This window comes from Argopecten irradians, chromosome 9 (assembly GCF_041381155.1).
Source record: "Argopecten irradians isolate NY chromosome 9, Ai_NY, whole genome shotgun sequence".
Taxonomy (NCBI): Eukaryota; Metazoa; Mollusca; class Bivalvia; order Pectinida; family Pectinidae; genus Argopecten; species Argopecten irradians.
In genome coordinates this window covers 29496178-29514485 of record NC_091142.1, presented here as the reverse complement: position 1 = coordinate 29514485, position 18308 = coordinate 29496178, and the positions used below count along the sequence as shown (strand labels likewise).

The 18308-nt window shown below is 37.8% G+C and overlaps 1 protein-coding gene across 6 annotated transcripts; it reads left to right on the top strand.

Annotated features, from left to right (window-relative positions):
- Positions 1 to 5647: 5647 nt before the first annotated feature.
- Positions 5648 to 17217, top strand: LOC138332015 (uncharacterized). 6 transcript variants are annotated; one of them, XM_069279933.1, is made up of 6 exons: positions 5648 to 5775; positions 7003 to 7349; positions 8147 to 8285; positions 10068 to 10202; positions 10959 to 11000; positions 12613 to 17217. In XM_069279933.1, exons 3-6 carry the CDS (start codon positions 8159 to 8161, stop codon positions 15624 to 15626), a joined length of 3318 nt encoding a protein of 1105 aa, XP_069136034.1. In that variant the 5' UTR covers positions 5648 to 5775; positions 7003 to 7349; positions 8147 to 8158; the 3' UTR covers positions 15627 to 17217. The 6 variants fall into 6 exon arrangements, with proteins under 6 accessions (XP_069136034.1, XP_069136035.1, XP_069136037.1 ...); XM_069279934.1 differs by having other exon boundaries at positions 8128 to 8285; XM_069279936.1 differs by lacking the exon at positions 7003 to 7349 and having other exon boundaries at positions 5667 to 5775.
- The last annotated feature ends 1091 nt before the right edge of the window (positions 17218 to 18308 follow it).

The following is an 18308-nucleotide window of genomic DNA, read 5'->3' as shown; positions in this document are numbered from 1 at the left end:
CTTTTCGAGGAGCTGTGTCCCTGGTGGCAACAAGTCGTTTTGAAAATTATCCCTTAGTTTCAAAATGGATGCCCTTTGTGTCACATGCGAGAACAATGTATACGACAGTTATATCTGAGGCTTTCCGAGTGGGTATATATCCATTCTGAAGCAATTTTCGTCGTTTTCCTTAAAAATATAACATTTCTCTTGCAAACACGTGACATAACTATCAATAATATCCGCAACGGCAGAGAATAATGCAATATGTCCATTTGCTGTGGACTGACACTATATAACCTTACCAACCAAAAAGGGAGTTAATGAGATCATAATTCTCCAATAACTCCCGTTGGTGTAGTAATATATTTAACATATACTGTGACGTCGTTCTGAACTCGTTGTGCATTTTTGTGCGTACTTGCATGCTACCTGAAGAAAAACCCCAATTGTTCTATGTTCTTTGCAACAAAATTTGTTGTTATGTTCTAAAAATGTTGAATATCCTAAAGATTGAACATATTGATTAAAATGTTGAAAGTGTACTGATGATTTTATGTTTATTTTCGCTTATTTTTTAACGTCGGGGGTCTGATGACGTCGGAGGTACAAATGACGTCACAAGAAGAGGATCAACTGACGGGGGCAGCGGGGACTTTGATTTAAGGAATATATTTTTATTTTGTGTAAATTAGGGGTTATATAATTTACACGTTATATTACAAGTGTTACAAAAGGCCTGGTCGGTTGTACAGATAGCCAGATCGATGTGACTAGAGTTGATACAACCATCATGGCTCTCTGTAAACTGATCAGGCTCCGCCTACATGGATGCATTGCGTAATTTACTTAAAATATTAGCATTCATAGTTATGGACTAAATTGTAACTAATTCTTTATTCAGTTACCTTTGAAAATATGTAAATAAAGTAATATTCATTCACCCACTATGATGAAACGAGAATACTAAGTGAGCAAATAAACCAACAATATACAGTTGTTTCATGCCTTTGCAGTCAACAGTCAAAACTCTTTTCACGAGGTGTTGGGACCAACCCTATGAAATTTGTCCCGAGGCCGGAGACCGAGGGAAAGAGTTTTGGCTGTTGACTGAAAAGGCATGAAACAACTGTTTTGTTACCTTTTGCTATCTTAAATTTATCACAACATCTGTTGAGAAATACTTTCGCTGAAAGAATACCGGTGTTTGGTCCGGCGTGCAGGTGTTTATGACGTCAACAATTAATCATGACGTCAACAATATAAAGCGCATGCAAACGTTCCGTGCAGGTCAACAGTCAAACTATTGACCGGTCAATAGTATACAGTTGTACCGGCCTCTGGAAACAGTTCATCTGGTTGGTCCCAATACCTAGGAAACAAAACAGCTGTTTCATGCCTTTGCAGTCAACAGCCAAAACTCTTTTCCCGAGGTGTTGGGACCAACCCTATGAACTGTGTCCGGAGACCGAGGGGAAAGAGTTTTTACTGTTGAGTGAAAAGACATGAAACAATTTTTTTGTTACCTAAACCACAATATTCTTATCACTAAGCTTCTGGTGAGAAAGACTTTCGCCGAAAGAATATCGGTATTTGGGTCGATCCGGCGCGCCGGTGTTTATGACGTCAACAATAAACGCACGCAAACGTTCCGCCCCGGTCAACAGACAAACTATTGACCAGTCAATAGGCGAAATTACTTCACATTTATTTTGTTACAAGAACCGCAATCTTATACTTATCACTTGTCTTCTGATGACAAAGACTTTCACCGAAAGAATACCGGCATTTGGGTCGATTCGGCGCGCCGGTGTTTATGACGTCAACAATTAATTATGACGTCACAATAAACGCATGCAAACGTTCCGCGCCGGTCAAGAGTCAAACTATTGATCGGTCAATATATAGAGATGCTCCACCGCCAACAGAGCATAAATGATACTCATCATTTGAACAATATTTGGTGTTTAATCGTGTTTGTTTGTTTGTTTGTTTGTTTGTTTGATTTATTTACGTCCTATTAACAGCTATGGTCATGTAAGGACGGCCTCCCATGTATGCGGTGTGTTGCGTGTATGTTGTGCGAGGTGAGTGTACTGGGAGACTGCGGTATGTTCGTGTTGTGTATTCTTGTATAGTGGAACTGTTGCCCTTTTTATAGTGCTATATCACTGAAGCATGCCGCCGAAGACACCAAGCAACACACCCCACCCGGTCACATTATACTGACAACGGGCGAACCAGTCGTCCCACTTCCTGTATGCTGAACGCTAAGCAGGAGCAGAAACTACCACTTTTATAGACTTTGGTGTGTCTCGGCCAGGGGACAGAACCCAGAGCCTTCCTCACAGGGGCGAACGCTCAACTCAAGGCCAAAAGTGAGGCGGTGCCAAGGAAGGCGGAAGAAGAGAAAAGATAAGCTCCTAAATTAAGTCGCCTTTTACGATCATGCAATAGGGGCAGCAGGTACAATTCTAACGCCCTACCTGTATGTCAAGTTAACACAAAATTAATATGAAATAATTTCTTTTGCTTTTTGTGCATGCGCAATCAGTACTTCATTCCATATAGGGCATAGTGCCACGGATTTTTTTCGGGATGCAATTAATTATTATTTATGTTTTTAACTTGAAGTAAAATTAGAAGGTCAAATTTTTCAATGGCTTAATGGTGTCAAGTAAGTAACTTTTGTAACTGAAGAAAAATACTAAATCGTCTGCTCCTGTTTTGATAGTGAAAAAATACCATTTGTCAGCGGTGGAACATCTTTAACAGTCGATTTTAACATTTCTTTGGACCGCTGGACGGAACACTTCATTTATTGACATTTTTGTCAATAGATTTTACAAAATATAGAAATGATTGTACGCCTGAGTTCGCGGTGCGTGTTTTGGGAGACTGTGGTATGTTGTGTCTTCTTGTAGTGCTATATCACTGAAGCATTCCACCGAAGACACCAAGCACCACACCCCACGCGATTACATTGTACTGAAAACGGGCGAACCTGTCACCCTACTCCCTGTCTAAGATGCTGAGCGTTAAGCAGGAACAGAAGCTTCCACTTTTATAGACTTTGGTGTGTCTCGAGCTCGGCCCGGGAACAGAACCAATAGCCTACCTCACATGGGCGAGAGCTCGAACAGAAAGCCAAAATTGAGGCGGTGTCAAGTGTCGAAAGTAAGACGTTAGGAAGAACACATCCTCGATATTCCAGGGGTTCCGATCACTTACGATCTCTACATCACTGGACTATCTCATAGTGAAACTGAAGGCAGCTCAGAGTAAAAAATCTGAACCAATCACGGGCTAGCAAAAATTTCCTTTCAAGACTACGGAGAGAGCGATGCCCAACATTAAAGCCACACTTTAGTTAGGAAGAAGAGATAATATAAGATCTTAATCTATTCGCCTTTTACGATCATTTCAGAGTACATCATGTACGTCCTGCCACAGGGCTGAAATCAAGACGGGTTGGGTAAATGCAAATTTCATAACGACAGATGAAACCCACTTCATTATGTGCAGGGGCGGATTTAGGTTTTGAGGTTAGAGGGGGCGTGGGACAAAGCAAATCAGGCGAGGGGTCTGGGGGCCGCCTAGGCCCCCAGAAGCTCTCGAATAAATGGTGCAAAATCCTGCATTCTGAGGATTTCATGAACACATTTTCCAGAAAATAATTGAAGCCATTTAAGGATGTTTATTTATAGTTTTCGTGTCAAGTGTCATATTTTTTATTTGAAGTTTTGATTTATTTTTTTTACTTACAGAATTGCAACATCAAAATCTTAATATTTATATGGACATAAAGCGAAGAAGGGCGGGGGTCTGGGTGGGGGCCGCCTAGGCCCCCAGAAGCCCTCGAATAAATGTACACTTTTTCCAAAAAATAATTGAAGCCATGTAAAAATGTTCGTTTATTATTTTTGACGTCTAATGTCAGATTTTGAATATAAAGTTACAGAATTGCACTGCCTAAAATCAGAATATCTTTTCATAGAGGCACGAAGCAAAGAAAAGGATGGGGGTCTGGGGGCCGCCTAAAACGAATATACGTACCCGGCCTACTATGCCTTTAGGCCGGGTACGAATTGGTCCCTATGTATCGTAGTGGAGCACTGCCTCCGAAAATCACTCGGGCACAGTTTTTCATACTTTTTTGAAGGTTTTGAAGTAATAGGGAACAATTGTAGCTCTAAAGAAGACACAATTTTCAGTCTAAAAGTCTTTTGAGCTACAATATTGCAGCTAGGGGTCGCCTATTGAAGGTTATAGGACTAATGAAAGTGTATGTGAACTTTTTAACGATATAAGCTTTTATTTTTATACATTATCTGTCAGATTAGATAATTCATTTTCCCTAACTTACACACAATCTTCATAATTCGTGTATTGGACAACGAAAGAAAAGAAGGCTAGTGGTCTTGTCTATGGCCATACGGTGCCAGGAACCATTGCTATCATCCTGTTTTCTAATAGGGAGCCTTTTGTCATGTGCATTAATTTTTTTAACATCGTTTGCCTATCTTGTAACATTATCGTTAAGATATGTTTTTATTGAAACAAAAAACGAAGGCATCTGGCCATGGGGTGCAGCCAGACCGTAGAAGCTCTCATTTTCTGTCGCATTCCACTTTTTTCTTTACACACATTTTCTTAGGACAAATAAAATGCTTCTAGAAGCATTCGGCGTCAGTAGTGATCTTGTAACTGGCGTTTTGAAAGTACGCACACATTTGTGAATTGATAGTCGGATTTAATACAGGACTTTAATGCTGATTCAAAAATGTGAAATATATCATTTACAACCTGGAAAACGAAGGGCATGGTATATAGTCAACCAGCGAAGACTCATGGCCAGCTACAATTCCTTCCACCCACCCCCTCCCCCTTTTCTTTTATTGCTAAGGATATCGAGATATAACCTGTCAATATTGAATATTAATGACAATAAATTATCTAATATATTGGGATTTTATCGGGTTTTTTTTTTTTTTGAAAAAGTTAATACTTGAAGGGATTTACATTGTACCTTTTAAGCGATGGAGATAAAACCTTAACTTACACGAAAAAAAAATATAATTATTCCATTGTGCCTGGATACAAGTATGTTCATGCATGTATGTACCACAAAGTCGAATACATTTAGATTTTAAAATGATAACATCAAACGGTAAAGGTAGGAAATGGAGTTTTCTGTCTAATTCTCACTCTTTATCTAATTCCTTAATTTTTTCCCTTTCTCCCTCTTTTTTTTCTTTCTTCCTTCTTTTCCTTCCTTCCCCTCTTTCTTTTTCCCTTCTTTTTCCTTTTTCTTTTTTTTCTCTCTCCTATTTTAGGGGGGGCGTACGCCGGGTCCGCCCCCCCTTGGATCCGCGCCTGATGTGTTCCGTTAACTCTACTGTACAGTGAGAACAATTTTCTTATATAGACAAAGATGTAATTAATACTTCTAATAATCTACATCTTCTACAGGATTTATGACTCTTTATTAAAAAGTCATTTGAACTGAGACACAAGTCTCACCCATGCAGCAAAATTAAATAGGTAGATACATGTAGATAACAATAAATTCATCTAATTTTGAACGTTTCAGCGCTTAGAATGCATTCATGACCACGTTCGGAACTTATCGAGAATTACTAGAATTCAAGGAGATATCCGAGAATGACTGATGTGCAATACGCATGCGTAATGTATTTGCAATGCGAAACGAAAGTGGATTATGGTTCTCTAAGTAAAGCGGACTTATATTTTGACCTTTTAGGATGTTGGCGTTAGTCTGGCATTACTAGTTGGGTATGTACTCATATTTGAGTATTAAGTCGTTTTCCTGATCAATATTCTTGTTGCATGGTAATCATTTGAACTCGTATTTGCATGGACTATTTGACAGCGATCAGCAGGCAAGATTACACATAGTGACATACGAGGTGTACTACGCTTGTATCATAAATAACATATGACAGTCAGTTTTCGGTAGGTGTCTGTAGGCAATAGGGCTCTGGTAACTGTTTGTATGTAATACGATCTTCAATTTATGATTTATAAACCATGTATAAATAGTTTTCGCGAACTGTCGCAAAAACACTTGACAGATGTAAACATGTCACCACGCAAAGCACAGGGCCTCGTTACTAATGATGATATATATAAGATAGGTCACGTCTGTTTACATACATTACACGTGTAATGTATGTAAACAGACGTGACCTATCATCATTAGTAACGAGGCCCTGTGCGCCAAGGGAGGTACCGATGCAAATCGCCTGTTGTTAGAACAGATGCTGGAAAGGAACTTTCCATCGACCATAAATACATAATTTAGCACTACATTAGTCTATTATGATATATAAGGGTAGATTCACAAGAAAAAATACTTCTCAGCACCATCTATGTATGTTATATAGACCTGATTATGTATACATACATTGAATATTGATAAATGAATATTTACATTTACCTTTCCTCATTGCTATATAATTTTACCAATCAGGATATTGTTCTACATTTTCATTTACGCAGAAGTTGCCGCGCAAGAACACACACACTAGAATACTGGCATCTGCAAGTAGTATGAATCATTAAAAAATATCTGTACAAAAATTGCAGGTTACACACCAATAAACAACAAAAAATATAAATTATTTCTTAGTGTAAGATCAATGATTGTTTTCAACAGGAAGTGAAAATTCTTCTCAATATGACAAATTGTAAAAAAATGATGAAAAAACAATGATGCATGCATCACATTGAATTGCTGTTACATCATTATATAAGTGTTGTAAAAATAATAGAGACAATACAAAACTAAAAAAAATCATAGAGATGTTAAGGTATGTTGAATATGAAAAGGAAAGAGGAGACAAAATAATAAATAATTGTTAGGGACTAATATATATGTACCATTATAGCCTAAGCAATTTATAATTGAAAATCAATCTGTTTACACTTAACTGATTTAATTTGATCATCTGTGTCAAAATTTCCAACATTAGAAAATGCATATATAAATTACGATTGTAGGAGAGGAGAAAATGTAGCGGGCAGACCAGGATTTGAACCCGGGACCCTCAGAACACTAGCCGAATGCTATACCGACTGAGCTACCTGGTCACAGATGATCGATCCAGTCCAATCCCGCTACACTCCATCCTCCTTTCTCGAAGTCTTCGCCCTCTAAGACATACGAGACCCTTCCAAACAACACCACCGTTGGTTATTTAGTTGGGCACCAATTCTGTACAAGAGAGCAGAAAATGTAGCGGCTAAACCGGGATTCGAACCCGGGACCCTCCGAATGCTATACCGACTGAGCTACCTGGTCACCGTTGACTGACCCAGTCCAATCCCGCTACACGATTATTATCAACGTATAGACACAATTTTGCACAACCTGTATTTTTAGATGTTTTTTGACAATATATTCAACATTCTATTTTCTTCCTGAACACTGACCATCAGCTCCACAAGCTATAACCTTTAGTTACTTTTAACTTCACTATCAACTCCTAGTAAAGTCACATTTTATGTGCAAATTTTATATGTGGAACACATGTAATTGAATCAGCAGATTGTATGAATAACTAATTGCATCTACAGTGTAATAGTACTTCTAAATGTAATTTGAATCAGGTTTGGTGTCTTGAAGTCTTTAATACATATTGTCCATTTCCCAATTTCTTTTGTTTTCTAACAATGTTAGCACCTTTTAGATTTTGTTCAGATATACTGTGTTTGCCGTAATAAGAGCACAGGGCACTTAAATAATTGTGACAAAGGGGGGGCGCTTATTTAAATTCACCAAAATCTTTCCGTACTCATGTTACATGAATCTTTTACAGTGAACATGTACATGCCTTTTATCCTGTGAGACGCATTATTATGCTGTGATTCACATGTAAAAGACTGGCAAGTTCATGTAATATGGGATGCAATGCTGAAGTTAGAGGCATCACATGTTGTAAAATATATTGTTAAATTCAGAAGATGGGGGTAGAGGGGGGGCATTTTTACAACTTCAACTCTTCTTCAGAAAAGGGAAGGGGTGCTAATCATGGTAAATACAGTGATTACATTTGTATGTTTATGTTACTAGTGAAAAACAGGAGTTACCAGTGTTATTGCAAATTTCCATAAATATATTTTTAGGATATTCCTTTCCCAACAGTTCCACAGAGTCATGGAGGAGAGTTCTTCCCCAGTACCAGAGCATGATGATGCAGCTGATGATCGAAATTTAACAGTTCATGGCAGACAAGGAGATGTACAAGGGGCAACATCATCCAATATACACCATCCACAAACTGGTAAGTTTCATGTACAGTCCCAGCAATTTGATTAACAGAATTGTCCATATTTGGAATTTGTTGCCCAAGGAGACAATGAACTCTACTTCTGTAAATTGCTTCAAAACAAATCTAAATAAGGCATGGCATCATCACCCAATTAAATTCACATAGGAATAGTGACATTCAAAGTTATAGTAAAAAAAATCGGGTTGGTAGGTCGGGAGGATTTTTTTCCCCTCTAAAATAATGGCCGGAACCGGAGATTAAGATCCAAATCCCGCCTTTTAATTTTTAAATTTTTAAAGGGGGGAAAAAATTAGGGTCTGGGGTTAAAAATTCGGGTTGGTTGGGTAACCCTAAAAAGACATATATTCTTTATTTTTGACCTAAGGACTAAGCTAGATATGTTACATCATTCCTCTGAAAGGATAGTACTATATTCAACAGTTACAAAACCACACAAGATAGAAAAGAAGAGGTAGAATTTAATTTGTTACAGTGTTTTAATCATAAGTACACTGTTATACAATGTACAAATAAATTTATTAGTTCCTCTGCCTGTCTGTCCAGATGATAACTTGAGAACGAATCGATGAATTTTTATCAAACTTCACACAATGGAAGCAAATGAGAACATACAGCTTGGGATAGAATTTGGGGTCAAAAGGTCAACTACAAAGGTCAATGTATCTAAACAAACTAAAAATAATAGTTTCCGGACGCTAACTTAAGAACACGTCAGCATTATTTGTTCGAACTTCATAAAATGATAGCATAGGAGGTGACAGAGCTTGGAAATGAGTTTGGGGTCAAAAGGTTAACTACAAAAATCACTCTTACTAGAAATAGATTGTTTCATAAATTTTAGTTGCTGGACAATAATTTGAGAACACATTGATCAGCAGAATTTGTTCAAACTTCATACAATGATAGCATAACTAAGCAATAATAATAACTTGCCATAGATTAGAAAATGCAATTGACGGCAGTAGACGTGTGTTGCTGCAACACTAACTGTAAGCTTGTAAGAAGTCAATTTCTAAGTACGTGTTTGTGTACATTATACATTAGTGAAGAAGGAAGAACCATCAATACATCTCGGCATCAAGTGACACTTCGCTTTCAACGATGTGAATTCAGCAAATATTGAGTGAATGAGGCATATTGACAAGTTGTATGTAACTTTAACACAAGTAATCTTCTTGTTTGTTGTGCTCTAATGTCTGTTACAAGCTTCAACAGGTTAGCATTTTGTGAAAACTGTTCGTGAGTCAAATATTACATTTTGCCCTTAATTCTGTGAATGACTTTAGGACCTGAAGAAATCACTTTAGGACCTGAAGAAATCACGCTATTATTGTGTGGTGCTTAATGATGACTATAACCCTGAAGGCCTACAGGGTAGGGTCACAGGGACTTGGCACAAATTTCCAACCAACAGTCAATATATACATATCTTTGATACTATAATACATATATTTTGGTAGTTGGTTGGAAATTCATGCCAAGTCCCTGTGTACAGCTACAGGGCTGCCATATTATGGGAACATATCGGGTCTGTGATTTGGTTTTAGTTTTATTAGTTTAACGTCCTATTAACAGCCAGGCTCATTAAAGGACTTGCCAGGTTTGTTTGTGGAGGAAAGTCGGAGTACCCGGTGAAAAACCACTGACCTTGCAACTGCTTCACATGGGATTCAAATTCGCAACCTATTCACGGTGGCCAAGTGGTAATATGTCGGGACTCCTAACATCACATTTATTTGACAAGAGTGAAATGGTTTTTTTTTTTTTTTTCAGTGGTTAATATTGCGGAGATATCTAACCAAGTGTTTCAGAAATCCTCCAGTGTTAAGAAAGTTCAAATGACCTTCAACTTTGACCATGCAGAAAACATGGTATTTGGAGAAGGTGGCAGTATCATCAATGGGGCAGGTATGTTAGATGATATCGGTAGATTTTGAAAATAGATTACTCTATATTTAAATATGCCATCTGATAATTGTAATTCAACATTACATGGACTAAATATGCAAAACAATGAATTAAAGAAGCTCCACCGCCAACAGAGCATAAACATTAACCATTATTTGAACACTAAATGACATTTAATCTTGTATATATGTGTCTGATTAACATAAAAATACATGAAAAATAATCTAATTTTGCTTTTGATACATGTGCAATCGGTACTTCATTCCATAAAGGACTTAGTGCAATGGATTTTTTTCGGGACATAACTAATTTTTATCATCATTATGTTAAGGTAAAATAAGAACATCAAACTTTTCAATGATGCTAATGATTTAAAGTAAGTAACTTTTGTAACTGAAGAATAATACACATTCGTCTGTTCTTGTTTTTGATAGACTAAAAAATACTGCTCGTCAGCGGTGGAGCATCTTTAAGTTTTATTTCTTCAGTATGGAATTTATTTCAGAAACACAGATTTTAGAGTTCAGATAATTCTTCTGTTAATTTCACTTTTATTGAAGACTGATGAATTGAATCCACATGTATTGTATAATGTATTATACTAGTGAAGAACGATGTAATTTACCAATCCAGAATTATCTATCTAAATTCTTGTTGTTTAAAAATATTGGTCTGTCTATTATCAAATGGTCTTATGTGTTAGCTACTAGCTAGTTTGCCAATTTCATTGACCCATGTTGCTACTTGTATTCACAGAAAGAAAAAATGTGGATTTACCAAAACAGTGCTGCTTGATAGGTATGTGTAACAACCAGTATGTACCATTGTCCACTAAGCTATTTGTCGATTTGTCTTGCTTTTAGACTTTGTCCTTTGTGATGGCATATTTTACATAGATGTACTTTGAACATGGCTCGTACATGTTGTTATTAGTTTTTCTGGCAAAATTATCCCATTGATTTGGTTAATGGTATGATATTATAGCTCCATCTGAAATAATCTTAACCTTAAATGGGACTCGCACATAAAAAAACAACACTACAAAAGATAATTCCACACTGGGCTTCTTACGAAGAAGCATCAAAATAGGGTCAGCATCATTAGTTAAGGCCGAGGCATACAAGTCACTAGCACGCCAATCTCTAGAATATACATGTACAGTGTGGAACCCTTACAACCCTGAGTGGGGTTGTGGAGGAGGTTGAAGGGGTTGGGGTGGGGAAGGGAAGTACTTGATTTCATGATAAATGCATATCATATGATTTTGGTTTTGTTGGTTGGTTATTTTTATCTAAGGATTGTCTCCCTGTATACGGTGTGTTATGTTCGTGAATGCATGTTTTGTGAGGCAGTGGTATATTTTGGTGTTTAATGATAAATGTATTTACTATGTAATATTATGCACTCTATAGGAAATTTCAGTCTTTTCTGAACTTTTGAAAATAGCTGCAGTTTGTCTCTTGTTCAGCAGAATTAGAAGCTACTGGCAAGCTAGGATTAATCTTTATTAAATGTTTTTAGGGGTTTAATTTGGTACATCAATATTTGATTAGAAAGTTTTGATTGAAAGGTACACTGTGAATGTACAACTAAGTCATTCTTGTTGAAATTTGGCGGTTTTGAAGTAAATTTAATTTGTGTCATTTAAGAGTTTGTCATATAAAAGTTCTTTGTTTACTTTTGATGCATACAATTTTTAGCCCACCATCTCATGATGGTGGGCTATTCAAATCGTCTTTCGTTCGTGGTCCGTCCGTCCGTCTTAAAAATTCTTGTTACCACTTTTCTCAGAAAATACTTAAGGGGTCTTTTTCAAATTTGATATGTTGGTTCCCCTAGGGCCCTAGTTGTGCATATAACAATATGGGACCAATCTGTCAACAAGATGGCCGACCGGCCACCATCTTGGATTTGGATAGGTAGGGCCCTAGATGTGCATATTACATTTTGGGACCGATCGGTCAACAAGATGGCTGCCTGGTAGCCATCTTGAATTTTGATAGTTAGAGTTTGTTACCCCTATTTCTTTAAAAGTAATGAAGGGATCTCTCTAAAATTTCATATGTAGGTTCCCCTGCCGCCTTCTTGGATTTTGATAGTTACTGCTATTTCTCAAGAAAGCACTGAAGGGATATCTTTCAAATCCATAATTAGGTTCTCTCTGGACCCTAGTTGTGGATAGTACCTTTTGGGACTGATCGGTCAACAAGATGGCCTTGAAGTTTTCTACCTCTGTTTCTCAGAAAGTACTGAAGCGATCTGTCTCAAATTTTATATGTAGCATGTTTGAAAAAGTTTGAGAAGTAGGATAAAGATCCCTCTTTCCGTTGTCAGACATAGATAATTCTTTGGTGTGCGCCAAGATCCCTTTGGGATCTCTTGTTTTTACATGTTTATAATTTATTTGTAGATCAAACAAAAGCATGGGTTACAGACCAAAAAGAAAAACTTCCATATGTGCCTACCAAAGCCATCACAATTGCAAAAGAGAAAATTCTGAAGAACAAAGTCTTAATCATTAAAGGAAATTCAGGTGACGGCAAGACTCGGTTAGCTGTGGAACTCCTTCATTGGCTGATGAACAAAGGGGACATGAATGGCCCACAAAACGAGGTGACTAAATGTCCAGTTAAAGAACCTATTTCTCTCACAAAACTGATGGCGTGGGACAAAACAATCTCACTGAATTCTAGCTTAGCTATATTAATGGATGACATGTTTGGCTATGGCAGGGACGTTCAGAAGGAGATTGACTGGTGGAAAAAGCGGGAAAGTTTTATTTTGCCTTGCTTGCAAGGAAAAATGGAGGAAAGAGCCAACTGCTTGATCATCACGATGCGAAATGATGTCTTCAAGGAGCACAGATCTTTGTTCGATAGTCAGGGTTTATTCACTCAAGAAAATGTCATAGATTTGAGCTCTCCTGAATTACAGCTGGAGGTTGAAAAGAAAAATATTTTACAAATGTACACTGCTGCATTGAGAAATTTCCAACGGTTTTCTGAAGCAGAAATGATGGACATTTTAAGAATGTCTCCAGGCATTGGATTTCCTGAATGTTGTCGTGTGTTTGCCTCTTCTCCAGAATTACAACAGGAGAGAGTGAACTTCTTCAAACACCCACTGAAATACATGAGAGATGTGATCAAAAGAAAATTTCACGAGGAGCAACAAAGAGCGCTTCTCTATCTGTTTCTATCCCATGGACGATGTCCTGCAAAATGTCTTGATTTAGAAAATGAAAACATTGATAAAATTACAATCGAAAAAGTTTTTAGTATGTCAATGACGACAGAAAACCAAGGGAGTGTGCGGGGTCTTGGATCACAACTCAAATGCATTAGGAATGGCCTGGAATCTTTGTTCGGTTCATTTGTACGGAAGGAGAAAGGCATGTACTATTTTTTCCACGATTCTATCCATGATGCTGTAGCCTTACTTTATGGTGAGCTAACGCCACAGGGGTTTCTGAAGAATTGCAACACTGAGTGTTTACGTTACATAGTGACATCAGAAAACAGTGAAACATTGTGCAAGATGGTTGTCGAAGAGGACATTTACGACTGTGTGTATCAACGAATATTCCTGGAACTAAAAATAGGGGACTGGACAAAATACAGTGTTTTAGCCTCTCTTTCACCATGGAATGATGCTCAGTTTTTGTCAGGATTTTTCCAATGGCTTGATGAACAAACTGATGTGCCTGAAAATCACCGCTTTCAAAGAAAACCAGGAAGTGGTGACTGTGACAGTGCATTTGAACAAGAAGTGCCCGAAGATGAAAAAAATAGTTTCCTTGTTGTGGCTGCAAAGGTTAATGCTTGTAATTTACTGAAACGACTGGTTGACAGAAATTTTGCCTCTGCCAGGCAGCTGAAGGAAGCTTTGGAACAAGCACTTAGCTCAGGAAGTGAAGAGAGTGTAACTGCCCTACTGGATGTCGGGGTCATACCTGATGAAACGTCATGTTTCTCTGCAGTCGAAGGAGGAAAGATAAATCTCCTGCAGAAGTTAGATCACTATGGCATCATCCCAACATCACGGGCAGAAATTTCAAGGTCACGCTATCAGTTGGAGGATGTTAATGTGTTGCATGAAGCCTGCTTGTTTCAGAATAATGAAATGGTCAGTTTCTTATTGGAGACATATCCATCTCTGTTGCTGGAAGATGGTCGCTATAGTTACAGTAGCCTTCATTTCGTCGCTAGGACTGGAAACACTTCACTGTACAAGCAGGTTGAGCCACTTGTTTTACAAGGTTTCTCTGGACCAGACCTTCAGTACATCGAGTCTCTCTTAGATGATGATGGTAAAACTTTGCTTCATGTTGCTTGTGCCTCAGGAAGCTTAGAACTTTGTGAACATCTGTGCGTGAAATATTCCTCCCTTTTGTCCTCAAAAGACAAATACAGACGCCACAGTTTACATTTCTCAGCCATGTCTGGGAATTTGGAATGCTTCAAATACATATTAGCTCTCGCCTTGAAAGATAAGAGCAAGAAGGAATGCCAGAGTTACATGTCTGCCTTGGTGGACATTAAGTACTGGAGAACGGTGTTACACGTGGCTTGTGAATCCGGCTGTAGATATCTGTGTTCTTACATCTGTGTAGAACACCCTCACCTGGTGTCACAGACGGACAGAAATGGCCTCCATTGTCTTCATTTTGCAGCAGTGGCATCCGATGTAGCCTGCTTTGAAGCTTTGGCCAAGTTTGTTCTCTGCAACAAGTCCGAGTCTGAGAGTAGGAAATTTATGGAGAACCTGGTAACAAATGATCAAAGGACTGTTCTACAAATTGCTTGTCAGTCTGGGAATCGTGACCTCGCAGTGTATCTATGTAAGATGTACCCATCCTTGCTATCAGTTCGGGATAAAAATGGCCGCCACTGTCTACATTACACGACTGAGGCTGGTAATCTAGAATTCTACAAATACATTGAGTCTTTAGTCCTCGCAGGTATGAGTCACTCGGAGCGCAAGCATTTCATGGAGAGTGTCACTAGTCTATATAACGGCACAGTTCTTCATAGGGCCTGTTGGTTCGGCAGCAAAGACATTTGCATATATTTGTGTGAAAAATATCCATCGCTCTTGTCAATAAAAGACAAGTTTGGCATGCACTGTATCCATTACACAACGTTGTCGTGGAATCTAGACTGTTACAGGGCCATCGAGGCTTTAGTCATACAAGAGGAATCGAACAAGGGAAACAAAAACTATTTGGAAACCTTGGTAACAGATCGCGGCGTGTCTGTCATAGATTTGGTCAAGGGTGACGTTGAAGACTACAAGAAAGATTTACATGATTATGTGATGAATTCATCCAATTGTGTCTCGATTCCTAACAAGAGCAGTCCAACTAGTGTTAGAACTAGACGATTTTCATCTCTGGACTCAAAACCTAAAGAGAAACCTGTCTAGTGTTAAAACCAGATTATTTTCATCTCTAGGTTCTCCATAGTATCAAGATGTAAAGAGAAACCTGTCTAGTGTTAAAACTAGACGATTTTCATCTCTGGGTTCTCCATAGTATCAAGATGTAAAGAGAAACCTGTCTAGTGTTAAAACCAGACGATTTTCATCTCTGGGTTCTTCATAGTATCAAGATATAAAGAGAAACCTGTCTAGTGTTAAAACTAGACGATTTTCATCTCTAGGCTCTTCAAAGTATCAAAATGTTAAGAGAAACCCGTCTTGTTTTACAACTAGACACTTTTCATTTCTACATGAGCACTTCATATATAGTTTTGAAACGTAAAAAGCAAACGTCTAGCGTTAAATCAACACAATTTTATCATGGAGAGCAATTTGTACCTGTCAAGAACTAGACAATTTTCATCTTTGTGCACCTCATACATGTACAATCAAAATATATACAAAGAGCAACTCATTTAGTGTTAGAACAAGACAATGTCTTCCTACCTCTCACACTAGACAATAAATCACTACTGCCATAGTTTACTGCTCAGATTAATTATATCACTGCATTTGTTCTCCTATTTCATCATTGATTTTAACCTGTCTAGTACAAGTTTGTTTTCATTTCGGTGCTCCTCATAGTATCAAAACATTTAGAACAACCCTCGTAGTTGGCAGTTCAATATTTACATATTTCTTCCATAATGACTTACTGCCAAAAAGCTGATTCAGCTGATTGTTCAGTACTGTGTTTAAGGCTCTTTTTGATAAAGTGTTTGACATATGAAATATTGTTTGCACTACTAGACTTAGTATTAAACCATTAGTCTACCTGTAAAATTATAGGCACCTGACATGCACCTCTGATCTAGTGAGAAGTGTTATGGTAACATGAGCTTTATCAGCTCACTCTCCCTGTTATGTGGTCAATTTCAGGAAACCTGGATATTCATGGATTCAAAAGTTTCATAAAAGGTACATTTTTCCCAACAACTTTATTTTTATGAAACAAATCTGCAGATGTAGTTTTTCTACAAGTTTTTAAAATTTTATTTTGATATTTTTGTATGTGTTTGCTCAAATTTTATTCATGTATTCAGTCAAGTAGTGTATGTACTCTTGAGAAGTTTTATGCTTTATGATGTTTACTGCAAAACATAAATGTATGTTGTTTATTGGTCTCGGAGAACCAAAAATATCTATTTACATAAATATATAGATATATATAAATCTCTATATTATAAAATTGTAACTATATATATATATATGTACATTGTGTATGCAACAGCAGTTTAATATCAGAGTTACTTGCCTTTGTTTCACTCCATCTCATCTCACTATCAGTAATTGATGCACCTGATCTGGTTTTGGAAAAATAGAATATCCTACCCCTACTATATGAACACCTACTACATGAATATATAGTAGGCTACCCCTACTACTACCCCTACTATATGAACATATAGTAGGCTACCCTTACTACTACCCCTACTATATGAACATATAGTAGGCTACCCCTACTACTACCCCTACTATATGAACATATAGTAGGCTACCCTTACTACTTCCCCTACTATATGAACATATAGTAGGCTACCCTACTACTCCCTACTATATAACATATAGTAGGCTACCCCTACTACTACCCCTACTATATGAACATATAGTAGGCTACCCCTACTACCCCTACTATATGAACATATAGTAGGCTACCCCTACTACTACCCCTACTATATGAACATATAGTAGGCTACCCTTACTACTACACCCTACTATATGAACATATAGTAGGCTACCCTACTACTACCCCTACTATATGAACATATAGTAGGCTACCCTACTACTACCCCTACTATATGAACATATAGTAGGCTACCCTACCCTACCCTACTATATGAACATATAGCTACCCCTACTACATATAGTAGCTACCCTACACTACCCTACTATATGAACATATAGTAGGCTACCCTTACTACTACCCCTACTATATGAACATATAGTAGGCTACCCCTACCACTACCCCTACTATATGAACATATAGTAGGCTACCCTTACTACTTCCCCTACTATATGAACATATAGTAGGCTACCCCTACTACTTCCCCTACTGTATGAACATATAGTAGGCTACCCTACTACTACCCCTACTATATGAACATATAGTAGGCTACCCACACTACCCTACTATATGAACATATAGTAGGCTACCCTACCTACCTACTACATACCCCTACATATATGAACATATAGTAGGCTACCCTACTATCCCTACTAACATACTACCCTACTACTACCCTACTATATGAACATATAGTAGGCTACCCTACACCACTATGACATAGTAGGTACCCCTACTATATGAACATATAGTAGGCTACCCCTACTCTACCCCACTATATGAACATATAGTAGGCTACCCTACACTACCCCTACTATATGAACATATAGTAGGCTACCCCTACTACTACCCCTACTATATGAACATATAGTAGGCTACCCCTACACTACCCCTACTATATGAACATATAGTAGGCTACCCTACCACTACCCCTACTATATGAATTATAGTAGGCTACCCCTACTACTACCCCTACTATATGAACATATAGTAGGCTACCCTTACTACTACCCCTACTATATGAACATATAGTAGGCTACCCTTACTACTACCCCTACTATATG